Source organism: Eschscholzia californica, unplaced genomic scaffold (genome assembly GCF_041429995.1).
Source record: "Eschscholzia californica isolate CP2 unplaced genomic scaffold, dmEscCali1.0.p SCAF_1, whole genome shotgun sequence".
Classification (NCBI taxonomy): Eukaryota; Viridiplantae; Streptophyta; class Magnoliopsida; order Ranunculales; family Papaveraceae; genus Eschscholzia; species Eschscholzia californica.
In genome coordinates this window covers 39,366,389-39,379,660 of record NW_028238198.1, presented here as the reverse complement: position 1 = coordinate 39,379,660, position 13,272 = coordinate 39,366,389, and the positions used below count along the sequence as shown (strand labels likewise).

Below are 13,272 nucleotides of genomic sequence, written 5' to 3'. Positions count from 1 at the left end.
AACCAGATTCGTCCACTACATTCGAAGACTTGAAGATGAAATTTCTCCTTTTCTTTTTATATAAAGATGACGATGATATTAGAAAGAATTATGTATTTAGTTTTTATTTTTTGGTGGGTAGGATGTTGATGTTGATGATGATGAGGGGATTGTTTTGTTATTCATTTGTGACGTTAACGAATTTTATGTTAAACTTGTTAAAATTTGTAAATTTTTAAAAAATTTATAGGACATAATAATATGTACAGTACAAGACAATTGACTATGTACTACACACAACAAAATATCATATACTTTCTCTCCTAAAGTGTAGAGAAAGAAAGTATAAAATGGAAAGAAAGTATAAATTTGTATATTTTCATAAGAAAAAAGTTTGTTGAGATTGGAGAGAGAAGATGTGCGTGAGAGAAAATAAAAGGTGAAAAAAGAGCAAATAGGAAGGAAGGACAAAATTTACGAAGATAAAAAAAAAATTGATAGAGAAATTAGACATTGAAAAGAAAAAGTAGAATTGGAAAGAAAAAAATTGGAGAGAAGGTGGCAACTGAAGAGAGAAAAAACAATCAGAAAAGTGATTTTAGAGAGAGAGAGAATATTTTTGTTTGGAGAAAAAAAATTATGTGTCATTATTTTAGTGGATGTCACGTATGCAATTTTACTAGAAAACAACATCAGGACGAGATTTTCTTCAATGTCAAATCCATAAACATCGTGTAAAGTAAACCAAGTTGCGTAACTCCCATTTGTTTACTGTCAGGAAACTGGCTTGTAGACGTGCAACTCATTTATATTCTGCAGGAGATCCAAACTTTATTTTTCAAAAGCTATTGGGGCTTTGACCCAATCCCATGAAACACTATCGTGAAGTGGAATCAATTGTGGCTATGTTAAGATCGGAATGGAGAGACAAAATAACAATAAAGAGGCACAATATAATAACTTGGACAAAATATATTGTTAATGAATAATACAAGTATATTTATATATATACATATATATTTACAATTATAAAACTCTAAACCTAATTACATAATAATCGTCAAATTTAAAGCATTTGCGGCAGTTGAATCTGGTCGGGGGTTGCCCCTCTCATGTGGCTGGTTGGGCCTTTGTCCAAGGACACCTTGGATACATCTAATGCCTTCCCCCAAGTTGGAGTGCGAGAAGAAATCTGACACAAGTCCAACTTGAAGGACTTAATTGTTCATGACAAGGTGGGTTGGTAAAAATGTCAGCAATCTAATTCGATATGTTTCTTTTGTTTATGGAAAACTAGATTTACTATTATATACATAGAGGTCATGTTGTCACAGTGAACCAAAAATAGTTTAGGAATGGGAATACGAAGGCACTATCAAATCTCTGCAGTCAGAGCAACTAAGGCGTGATATTTTGCTGCAGCAGAAGAACGATAAAATGTCGACTGTTTTTGGATTTCCAAAATAGAAGGCTCAAGCCGAGCATAATAAAATACCCAATTGCGGAGCGACGGGTAAGGGAACTGATGGGTCTAAAAAGTTTCCTAAATAGGTCTACACCCGCAAGTGCACGGGTGTCAAGTTGTAATAATTTCTGGTAAGACCGGTTCGTTCCTCAGAGACTAAGTGAAACCTATTCTAAGACTTGGAAGTAAGACGATTTTGAAAATGGTTTTGGTTTTGGTGATAAAATAATAACGAACAAATTAATAAAACAAATTATGATACAACGAACTTAAATGGGGGAGAGGACCTAGGATTTTAGAAATTCACCACATAAAATAACCTTTAGAAACAAATACTTAAAATGGTTAATTCTCTTTTTTTTTTTTATAACTCAGAATTTCGGATAATGAACTATCCTAATTCCGGGAGATGTTTTCGTTAAAACCGAATAAAACATAACAATGTAATCATTTTATTTTAAATAAATAAATCTCTAAACTACTATTTATCAATTAATAAGTATGAACCGTCAAATGATTTAACATAAGCACGATGCATCAAATCGAAAAGTATAAATAGTGAAAAGAAAATCTATTTATCAAACTAAAACGAATTAAACTATGAAGCATTAATCAAGAGTTAATCAATAAAAATTATATCTCTAAAAGATCAAAAATGGGTTTCATCGTAAAACCCTAGATGGAGAGTATTGGTTAATCATGATCGAGATTTAAATAAATATGAAGAATAAAAGAGAATGAAAGAAAACTAAACTTTTTCTCGCTGGAAATTGTTTCTTGTTGCAACCAAACGTGCCTTAAGAAATTCGATTTTCTCCTGTTTTCCCAGAATTCTGCCAAACGCACCCTCAGGGAAAATAATTTTCTCGTCTTCCCGGAAACGATTTCCTGGTGAGAAAATTATTTTCCTCAACTGGTTCTTCTCTCTCTCTCTATTGTTTTCTCCCTCTTACTCACTCTAACCTTTCTCTCTCTCTTTATAACACAGTAATGTACTCTCTCTTTCTCTTTCTAACAGTAACAGTAATAAAAGAAGAAGAAAAGATGTTTTTAATGTAGTTTTCAAATTAATTCCATCTCTCTCTACAAACCGGGAGCTTTCTCTCTCTCTACTCTTTCAATCTGATCTTCTCTCTCTCACAAAGAGAAGAATCATAAGAAGAAGAAGCAGAAAACAGTAAACTCGAATTCTCTCTCTCTCTCTAATCTTACTGTCCTTTTGAGCTCGAGAGGAGTTGATCTTTGACCCCAACCGAGATACCCCTTTGTTGCTCTCTGTCTTTTCTTCCCTCCGAGAAGAAAAATAATCTCCCCCTTAAAAAGGAGACAGAACTTCCTTCTTCCAGTCGAATCTTCATTTCAACTCTTTCTCAATCTTCTACCATGTCCTCTTCGATTTCTTTCTCTTTCAAGCTCTCTCTCAATCTTCTACCGTATCCTCTTCGATTTCTTTCTCTTTCAAGCTCTCTCTCTCACTGTCATGTTTGAATTCTAGAGAGAGATATCGGATTTTGTCTCTCGCTACTTTCCTTTGTTTTTCAAATAACTACCAAATTCCCAGAAATATGGGCAGCGACCATTCAAGACGTGATTTGCTGCCAGTAGGGTTGATACGGTGTATCATGGATCAACGAACTAAATTGACACCGCCGTTAGATGGATTCGTTGTGCACATGTTGCAGCCAATTTTGTTGGAACGTGTGTGGAGCATCGTAGTACCGTTGTCGCAATACACAGAATCATCTTCTGGAGTGGATCCCGAAACCTGTCCCTCTCGTGCCCACCGTTGTACCGAAAGTTTCATACTAACGTTCCGGATATGCGCCACGTGTCTCTGGATGTTGTAGCTTTGACCCAAACTTGGACTTGGTCTAACTTTCTCATACGAACTCCAATTTGACTTCTGTTTTCACCTTCGGACTCGTCATGGACTGCACTTTTCAACCGAGCATCAATGTTGACCAAAATTTCCAGGATCACAATTGACCAAAATGCCCCTTTTATCTGTTTTTTCGAGCTCAACTCCGTAGAGGACACCTGAACAAGAGAAACACACAATTCATGAGAGTAACAGCTCGAAAAAGACTAACTAGCCTGAGTTAAGAGAATCAGATGGGACATTTTCATGTCTCATCAGGAACAACTTGCCAATTTGAGTTGGTATAGCATGAGAGCTAGACGAATATAAAAGGAGACCATGCCCAATATTTTTTAGTTACCGAAGGACACAAAGAACAACGTCCATACGGGAGGAAGTCGTACCCTTCACGAACTACCCTAAGTAATCTATATAACAAAACAAGACTTGTTAATGATGACTAGGACAAAATTAATGCCCCATTGCTGACTAGGCATCCACGTAATGTATGACAAGGTTATCCTTTTCAGTGAATCCGCTCTCTTGAAACCAATCTCAGATTTAGTGGCATCAGTCGAATCAACGGTTCTCCACACTCAAACCCTTCTCCTACCACATTCACGATCGATTCCTCTCCCCTACTCAATTTCATTTTCTTCCCCTGTCTCTATCTCACCAAACTTCTTCATTCATTGCTCACCAAAACCCTTCTTCTCCCACCTTCACAATCGATTCAATCTTCACCGCTTACCATTCAATTTCATCAATGAATATGTTTTTGTGAAACTCTATTTCAGTTCTGTTCTAGTTGCCCTAAAATTAAACCATGTAAGTTTCTCCAGATTTGGGGTTTATGGAGTGCCTATTTTTCTTATGATCTTCTAGTGTTTATTCTTCTTATGATATTCTTTCTGTTCTAAATTCATATCTATTAGGGTTTTACTTTCAAGTTCTAATTTTTATGTGGTTCAAAATCTTTATATTCAGGGTCATATTAGTAACCAGTTTATGGTTTATTTAAGTAAGTTCGATTTTATGTTCCACCAAAAGCTATTTCAAAATCTTAACATGAAGCCACTTGCCGAGAATTAAATGAGTTATTCATCTGGAATGTGAGTGGTTGGTCCTTATTACTAGGGAAATGAGCAATTTATACCATTTATATTTATTCATCTTGAATCGATGGGATTCTCCATTTTTATTTCTAGCAGGAACAAGTGATGAGATTCATGAGAATGGAAATTGGATCACTAGGGAATGCTTTTTTCATTTAGGTCTCTCGGAATATATGCCACTGCTATATGCAATACAACTATTGTATTAGTTGCTCAAAGCACAAACTTTTAAGGATCTTCCTAAAGATCCATATGGCTATTCTCAATTAGAATACGCTATTTTCGTTATTTTTTTTGATACTTTTTACCGTTATGACAATATAAGTTCCCTGACCCTTAATTTTGATGTCTGTTATATATGAAGTATCATATACCCTAAAGTGGCTATAGAAGTGTCCGGTTAATAATTTTGATTAATGTCAAACAATTCATTTTATATTCTCACGTTTTACCAATTTGATCTTGTAACTTTTATCGTTTCATTTTATAGGATATCTCGTGGTTTCCTGTAATGGCGGACTTAATCAGTTGATATCAGTAATGAGATACTCTTATCACAAATTTATGAGTTATTGGTATCCACCAATTTCTTACAAGATTCTTGATCGAGTCTCACTTTTTAGATATTTGTGGCATGGCCATGATTACAAGATATTTGAATGTTATACTTGTAGTCCCTCAAATTGTTAAAATCGTAAGACTTCTTTCTGGGCCAATCATAGGCAAGTTCGATATTGATCTAGATTCATGCAAAGTACCATATGATTCTTAGTTTCAAGAGATAATCTTCATTGATAATCTGTTTACTTGGTTCTTCAGTGAACTCCAAGATATTTTTATTATTCCATTGCACATCTTAAGGGATGAAGTTCGAATATTGAAAGTACTTACACCAGGGCTCAAAATAGGAGTTGGGCAAGGAATGTTATGATCTATGCAACCAATTAGTTGTTCAATCATGTCATACTACCTTCATCGGGTTAGCTCAATCATCCTTTCAAATCTTCATTGATTTTTGTGCTGATTTCATCAGATACCAACCATTTTATAAAGCTCGGTTATGTATTTGCAGGGGCGGCCCAGCAGCTGCTTTGGGCCCCATTTTGGAGAAGGGACCCAAAGGTATAAATTTTATAGGCACACAGTCAGGAAAAAGTTAAAGAACAATTGTCCGTTTGAATTAGTCCGCCATTCCTGAGAAGAATTGCGCGTCTCGGATTGTTAAGAGAAGTTGCACGTGACTCGTGGGCCTACCTCCAATTAATAAACAAACCAATTAAGAAAGAACCCAATTTGAAAAGGAAACCTAGTAACCTAGGCTTCACCCAATTTCTATTTTATTAAACCTAAAACTAAAACCCTCTCTCTTTAAAGTCCCACTGAACTCTCTCATTCTCTCACATCTTTCTTTGTCTTATAGTATTATACTATTATTTAATTTCCTGCCTTCCTGGTATGTTTAATTTTTCTACTTTCTTCTCTTTCTTTCCATCCTTTTTCATCTCAATAGCCTTATTTTTTATTCTTTCTCTTTCTAAATTTTGTTATGTGAGTTAATTTTTTTGTCTCTACAGTGTACTCATCTTCTATTGGTTATGTTATAGGATCTTTACGACTTTACCAACTACAAGGTATGTAAGTCTTAATTAGATCTTTCAATGTTATTTTTTATGCAACAAATATGTAAAATAATTGTTGTAACTATTACACTAGATGTTTTTTTATATTATATGATGTTGAATTTATATAATTGGACTATTTGATAGACAATGGTTATCGGTCTAAACTTTTCTATTTTATGTCTAAGTTTTGACATTATACTTAAATTATTTCATTGATATTTAGTGTAGCAATGAAGCGTACATACGAATCAGGACATACTAAGAGAGAAAAGAAAAAAAGATTAGTGATATCAGCAAAATCTCAAGAAAGTTCTCTAAATAAGTATTTTACGACAACTAAAAAACCTGAGAATAATTCCACACAAGAACCTAATAATGTGATTGAAGAATCTTGTAATGGAAATATGGTCGAAGAAATTGTTGGTGATGACGTTGGTCATCAGAATACAAATGAAGAACATTAAAAAAAAAAACTATTCCTGAAGAACATAGAAACGAAGACGTTAGTGAGGAACTAGCGAAGGAGAACATTGATGAAGATATCAAGAACAAGAATACTAATGAAGATTTTAGTGATCCGGCTAGTTGGATAACAATTGATCAACCATTAAGGGACTTGTTAGTCGAAAGGGGACCTATTAGAGTATTAAGAGATGAAGATTATTTTCCAAAATATGCTCTTAAGAGACGCTTGTCTTCGACGTATTATACTCGACATTTATCTAATGTAGATAGACAAGATAGGAAGTGGCTTGTGCATCTCAAAAGGCAAGAAGAATGTTTTCAAAACATATTTAGCTCGTTTCTGTATGGAAATTGGATGCACTTTTTATAAAGTTTATAATCCATTTTTATATTTTTTACTTATACTTTTAGTACTAATTTAAATTGACGGTAAATTTTTTTTTATAGTTACTGCACAAGGGCCCCAAATTTTGGTTCGCTTTAGGCCCCCAAACTACTTGGGCCGGCCCTGTGTATTTGTTCTTCAAATTCAAACTAATGGATCTAATTCATGAAAAATAGGAGTACAATTTACTTTGTGGCTTCCTTTTCAGTTCTTCATTTAAATTTTTGTACTGTAGTCTTTTTTGTGTTTAGGTTTTATCTCTCATAAGGCAAATGTACATTGTAAAACAGTAAATGTAGTTCAGTTCACACGTCGAATGCCTACTTGAAATTCCTATGAAACCGTGGAGAGAGATTAAAGCACAATCATTTCATAAAATGATGATAAATGAGCTTGTAGATAGTTGTAGGTCAAAGATAATAGCCAAGTACCTTAAAGTTAATTGTTTTTTCTCTCTAATATGGAAAGCTCTATTAGTGATATTTACTATAACTTTGGTTATTTGGGATAAATCCCCTTAAGCTATGTGAAAGAAGTCTAAAAATCTAGAAAGTAGGGCAGATTAGCATTTTCCAACCTACTTTATTCCATGTAAAACTCCTACAAAAAAATCCTTATTATTTATTATTTCTTATTTCATCATATTAGGGTTTTCGATGGTGTGTAGTGGTGTTGCTACTGATGGGAATTGTCAAGATGGAGAAATTGTTCTCTTACTGAACAATAGGTATGAAACACCATGTCCAACAACGAAAACTTGCAAAAGAGAATTACTGAAACCCCCCAACTCTGATAATGGCTTTACTGAAACCCCTCACTTTAATTAGTAATTACTGAAACCCCCCAACTCCGTTTAATTTAACGACATTGTGCAGTTAGAATTACTGAAATGACTAAAACACCATTTACTAAAACCAGACCAAAATAAGTACATGAAAATGGGGCGCCGGATACTACAAACGGGGGGCGCATATATCATTAAATCATCTTCTCCCTCACTACCTCACGTGAAATCGCTCGTCTCCTCCTCCCTACTCAACCAACGCACTCCCACCTCCATGAAACCATTTTTTAGGGTTTTAGTTTTCAATCTTACTACTACTACTGCAACTACTACTGCAACTTCCATTGTCATGATAATTTGTGTATGTATCATGACAATGGAAGTTGCAGTATAGCCTTTGAGTCATTTGATAATTTGTGTAATAATTTGATGAAATCATGGTAGTTTTTTTATTAAATGGGTGTATCTAATTTGCTATTTGTCTTTGTTTAGAACTACTAGTGATTTGATTTGGTTAAAAGCTTCGTGACGACATACATTATGAGCTCGAGTTACAAATTGCAAGCTTTGTTTAGAACTACTAGTGATTTGATTTGGTTAAAAGCTTCGTGAAGACATACATTATGAGCTCGAGTTACAAATTGTAAGCTTCTTTTTTGATTTGTGATTCCATTTGCTTCATGTTAGAGGATGCTTATTAACATGCTTGACTAACAGGAACCCAATCGGGGGTAAAGGTACTCGTAAAAGAATGGCTGAAACACCTCCTCCACCACCATTAAGTAATCGATTTTGTTCCCCTTCTCCAATTTCATTATAGTTTTGTTTTATAAGATTGTTTTGTAAGATTGTTTGAAATGTTTGTCTTTGTCTTGTACTAGGTGCTACTACTTCCATCGATATTTCATTAACTATTGATGACTATACTGTAGATGATCCTCCTGATCCTATTCCAGTATTTTTTGAAGCTCAAATAGATCCCATAACTGACAATGTAATGGGATAAAATGATATTTGTGTCGATGAGGAAGATGAAGATACTTTTTGGGCTCACAATGGATTATTGGGTGAGGAAGATGGACCAGAAATTGATGTGGATGAGGGGGATGAAGCAGAAACTGATGTTGAGGTTGAAGAGGCTATGGAGAATGAGAATCCTCATGCCCAACAACCTCCACTTCATTTTGATTAAGCACAAGAAGACGAAGAGTTTGGTCACTTTGTTCAGGACACAGAGGTGTTGGAAGACTTCGAAATGGAATTCACTGATGAAAGTCAAGTTCCTCTTGCATTTAAAAAAGGTATGGTTTTCTCATCTGCTGGCATATTTAGAAAGATGGCTAAAAAATATGCTATCTTGAATAAATTTGAAATGAGATTTCCAAGGAATGACGGTGATAGGATAAGGTATGTTTGTATCGGAAAACCCAAACCCAATCATGAAGTTAATGATGTAAAACCTTGTCCATGGCTTATGTATGCATCTCAAATTCGTGGTACAAAAACAATAAAAATTAGGATGGTACATGATGTGCATACATGCAGACATAGAGTTGGTAAGAAGAATAGTAGTGCTTCTTATGTATTTTGTGCAGATGCCGTTGAGAAACATGCTAGGGAGAGTCCATCTGGGTTTAATTTAGAAGATGTTTAAAAATACATCTTTAAACATTACACAATCAAAACCAATTACATGAAAGGTTATAGAGCTTGGTGTCTTATGAAAGATAGGATATACGAGAGTTTTGAAGAGTCATTTGCTTTTGTACCATTATTGTGTGAAAAAATTCTAGAAACCAATCGTGGTAGTGTTGCACAATATGGTATAGATACGCGAACTAGGTAATTCAAGTGTTGTTGTGTGGCATACCAATTTTCACTCCATAAATTCAGGAACTCTTGCAGATCTATAATAGGTCCAGATGGATGTTTTTTTAGAAAGGTAGGTATGGTAGACTTTGTTGGCGACCACTGCATTAGATGCAATGGGGGGTTTGTACCCGTTGGCAATTATGGTTTGTGATGCAGAGAATGAAGGTAACTGGACTTATTTTCTTGAAATACTGAAGCCACATTTGATGTTGAAGGGCAAGAGGATTACATTTATGAGTGATCGAGGAAAAGATATTGTAGTAGCGGTAGAGAAAGTGTTTCCTGAGACTTGTTCAAGATTTTGCTCACGACACTTGTTTGCAAATTTTAGGAAGTATCTTAAGGATTCTTCCGTGCAGAGCCTTATGTGGAGGGCAGGTGTAGCTCACAAGGAGGTAAACTTCGAAAAGTACATCACCAAGTTTCGAGAATTAAAAGAAAAAACGTATGACTACTTGATAAAGGAATCGAAGTATACATAAGCTCGGACATTTTATGACAAAGATTCTGAGTCTGAGCATACAACAAATGGAATGAGTGAGTCTTTCAATAATTGGGTGAAACTTTTGAGGAACAAACCGATATGTGTGTTATTCATCAAACATAACCAAATGCTTAGAGTTATACATACAAATAGGAGAGAAAATAGTAAGTATTGGAGAGATAATTTCTTGGTCTCGAGGATGCAAAAAGAAGTGGAGTTAATGGAATCTACAATTGGCCAGTACACTATTGATTGGGCCAACGTGAATGAGTCTGAAGTTAAATTGACTAACTCTGAAAAGTGTTGGACAGTCGATGTAGTCAACATGACTTGCACGTGTGGTCAGTGGCAACTTAGAAAGTTTGTTTGTATTCATGTTGTATGTGCTCCGATGGATTTAGGTGGTGCATTATACGAAAAGTATGGTTTCCTACTTACTTATTTATACTTATGTTTATCTTTTATGCTTATTTATTTATCATTTATGTAGCATGTGTAGTGCACTATATAGATGTGGGGCATACAAAGATTCATATGAAGGAAGTGTACATGCAATTGGTGATTCTACTGAGTGGGTAAAGGTATCATTTATATCTCATATTTGTTTATCATTTATATCTCATATTTGTTTATCATTTATATCTCATATTTGTTTATCATTTAAGTAGCATGTGTAGTGCACTATATTGTGTTGTTTTCAGTGACTTTTGTTTTATGTGGGGATCCTTTTATGTGAATGAATGCCTTAGATTGTGATGTTTATTACGTTGTGCCATTAGGTTTTTTTCCTTTATAAAGAGGTTAGGGTTTCTAGTTTCTTATTCTTTCATATTTTGAATATGCAGCCTACCACTGAAACAGTCAATGCACCTCCATTGAGGAGGCAGCCAGGTAGACCAAAGGTGAATAGATATAAGTCTGTTGGAGAACCTAATCAAACGTCAACAAGCAAACTTAGAAAGTGTTCAAGATGCAAGGAAATTGGTCATAATGTCAGAAGTTGTAAAGGGGGTGCTGTTGGAAGTAACTCAAAAAATAGTACACCTGTCGTAGTTGGGTATCCTTCACAAGTTGGAGAGTTTGCCACTCCAACTCCATCTGCACATCATAGAGCAACACCACCACCACGTTCTCTTAATGAAATAGCATTAGAACGGGCAGCCGCAGTAGTATCACGAGCATCAAGTAGCACATCATTGCCCAAAGCAGCTGACAAGGATAAAGGTAAGGCAAAAGCGTCCAAGCATGGCGCTCAAGTTTCTATTAACCATAACATAACAAGAGGTGCAAGGTCCAATAACTTTACATTTAACTTTTAGTTTTTGTGGAATTTATGGTAGTTTATAGTGGTATTGATGGTTTTTTCTTATTGAATGGGTGTTAGTTTTTGTCGGATGGATGTTAGTGTTTTTGAAATGGATGTTAAATTAGTGGATGTTAGTTTAATGGTTGGAACTTATGTAGAGCTTGGTGATGAAACATATCTTCTTTTTTAAGAACACACAAAAAAAGATACCTAATTTTGATGATACCTAATTTTGACTTGCTTTTCTTCGATATAATATCGGACAACCAGAGAAAATTTGTCACATTCTAAACATTTCAGAAATGGAATGCCATCGTTGGGAACTTTCTGTGAAATCAACAACTTCATCTTACATTTACATCTTGTCAAAAAAAAAAACGGTTATAATTTTGTGTCATCTTGGCCCTCCATTTTGATCTTCTCCATTCATTTCAAATAATTGGGGGGTTTCAGTAATTACTAATTAAAGTGGGAGTTTCAGTAATTACTAATTAAAGTGGGGGGTTTCAGTAGAGGCATTATCAGAAGTGGGGGAAAAACGTAAGAGGGCAAGAAAGTAATATTGAAAATATCAAAGTTAAATCAAACGGAGTTGGGGGGTTTCAGTAATTACTAATTAAAGTGGGGGGTTTCAGTAAAGCCATTATCAGAGTTGGGGGGTTTCAGTAATTCTCCCTTACAAATTGTAGCCTCAATCTTATGGAAATTTCTTTTTGTTAACATGCAATTATGAAATTACCTACGTTTGAAGCTATGTTTAGGGTTTTTTCGTATCATGAAGTGTCTTTCTTCTGATTATTTGGTGTTCATACTTACAGGGTCTTGCTTCTTATTATTTGCAGAGAGATATCCGAACCCTAAATTTTGATACTTCTACATTTGTTTGTTTTGATTTTTTTAACTATTGTTTCAGGTGGTGTTCATGTGTCTTTACATGAAGAATTGGAGCTTTTGTTATATGTTTCCTTCTTTTTAATTTTTTTACACGAAGTGTTGTGTATCTCTCACTTACTCCTATCTTGTTTCGGATTTTCTCGTATTCAAATTCTTTTAGTTTAGTAGGAAACTTGGTGTACGATTGTGTGTTTCTTTTGATAATTTTAGAGTACTAAACTCTTGTAAGTAATACTTTAACACTGATTCGTATAACAGAATGCTCAGTTCACAAAAAAGTTCGACAAATTTTTGTCGAAATGATGTGGCAAGTCCATTTTGAATATTTGACTGGATTCTGACTGTTAAAAGATGAACGACTCAGATTCAATCAAACTTTGAAAAGAATCTTGCCACATCTTTTCGGCAAAAAAATTGTCAATTTTTTTTCGTCCATATAAAGTGTGTTTTTCTTCCATTTCTTTGTCGGTGTACATAAAGTTTACAGCTTATCCTTTCGTTTTTTGGTTTATTAGGTTAAAAAAATTAACAAATTACAAATTGGTTTTAATATTGATCCATATAGATCTGTAACAAATTCTATTGATAGTATTACATATGCCAATTGTTAAAGATGATGAGCAAATTTTCCTAATCCATGAAATCACTTTGTTGGAGTACTTTGTTAAGGTTTTGATGTTTATGACCTATCTCAGCTTTTTTTGGTACCTACTCTCATTTCCACAAAATTTCTCTTATAGTACACCCTCATGCTACATATACAATTTGTTTCCTAATTTTTCTGTTATTTTAATCGACCTATTTCTAGAAAGATTATTATTTCCAAATAATTTTTCCTCACATTATTGTCTCTCGACTGTTCTCCTTTATTTATTCCATCTATCCTCAGATAACTGTAGATCTTTATATCATATGATATTCGTATCTACTTTTGATGTTTTAGCGGCCTCTTTTAGATAAAGATATAAATGAGTCAATCGCAAAAAGATGGAAGATAATATTTTTTTTCTCAAACGAATGGTAATCACACAATAAGTTTGAAA

General features: G+C 34.4%; 1 protein-coding gene and 1 long non-coding RNA gene across 2 annotated transcripts; both read left to right on the top strand.

The window, feature by feature from the left end:
* Positions 1–3,867: 3,867 nt before the first annotated feature.
* On the top strand, positions 3,868–12,429 carry LOC147566738 (uncharacterized). Its single transcript, XR_015230539.1, has 8 exons — positions 3,868–4,130; positions 4,908–5,139; positions 5,237–5,396; positions 7,538–7,965; positions 8,219–8,316; positions 8,391–8,455; positions 8,555–8,766; positions 12,390–12,429. It is a non-coding gene; the product is annotated as an uncharacterized LOC147566738 (long non-coding RNA).
* LOC147566739 (uncharacterized) lies at positions 8,900–11,378 on the top strand. Its single transcript, XM_086653271.1, has 3 exons — positions 8,900–8,974; positions 10,520–10,610; positions 10,875–11,378. Exons 2-3 carry the CDS (start codon positions 10,521–10,523, stop codon positions 11,346–11,348), a joined length of 564 nt encoding a protein of 187 aa, XP_086509397.1. The 5' UTR covers positions 8,900–8,974; position 10,520; the 3' UTR covers positions 11,349–11,378.
* Positions 12,430–13,272: the final 843 nt, after the last annotated feature.

Coding starts and splice junctions, on each gene's coding strand:
- LOC147566739 (XM_086653271.1), top strand. CDS start 10,521: ATGTGTAGTGCACTATATAGATGTGGGGCATACAAAGATTCATATGAA. Junction 10,611..10,874: donor ATTCTACTGAGTGGGTAAAG/GTATCATTTATA, acceptor TTGAATATGCAG/CCTACCACTGAAACAGTCAA.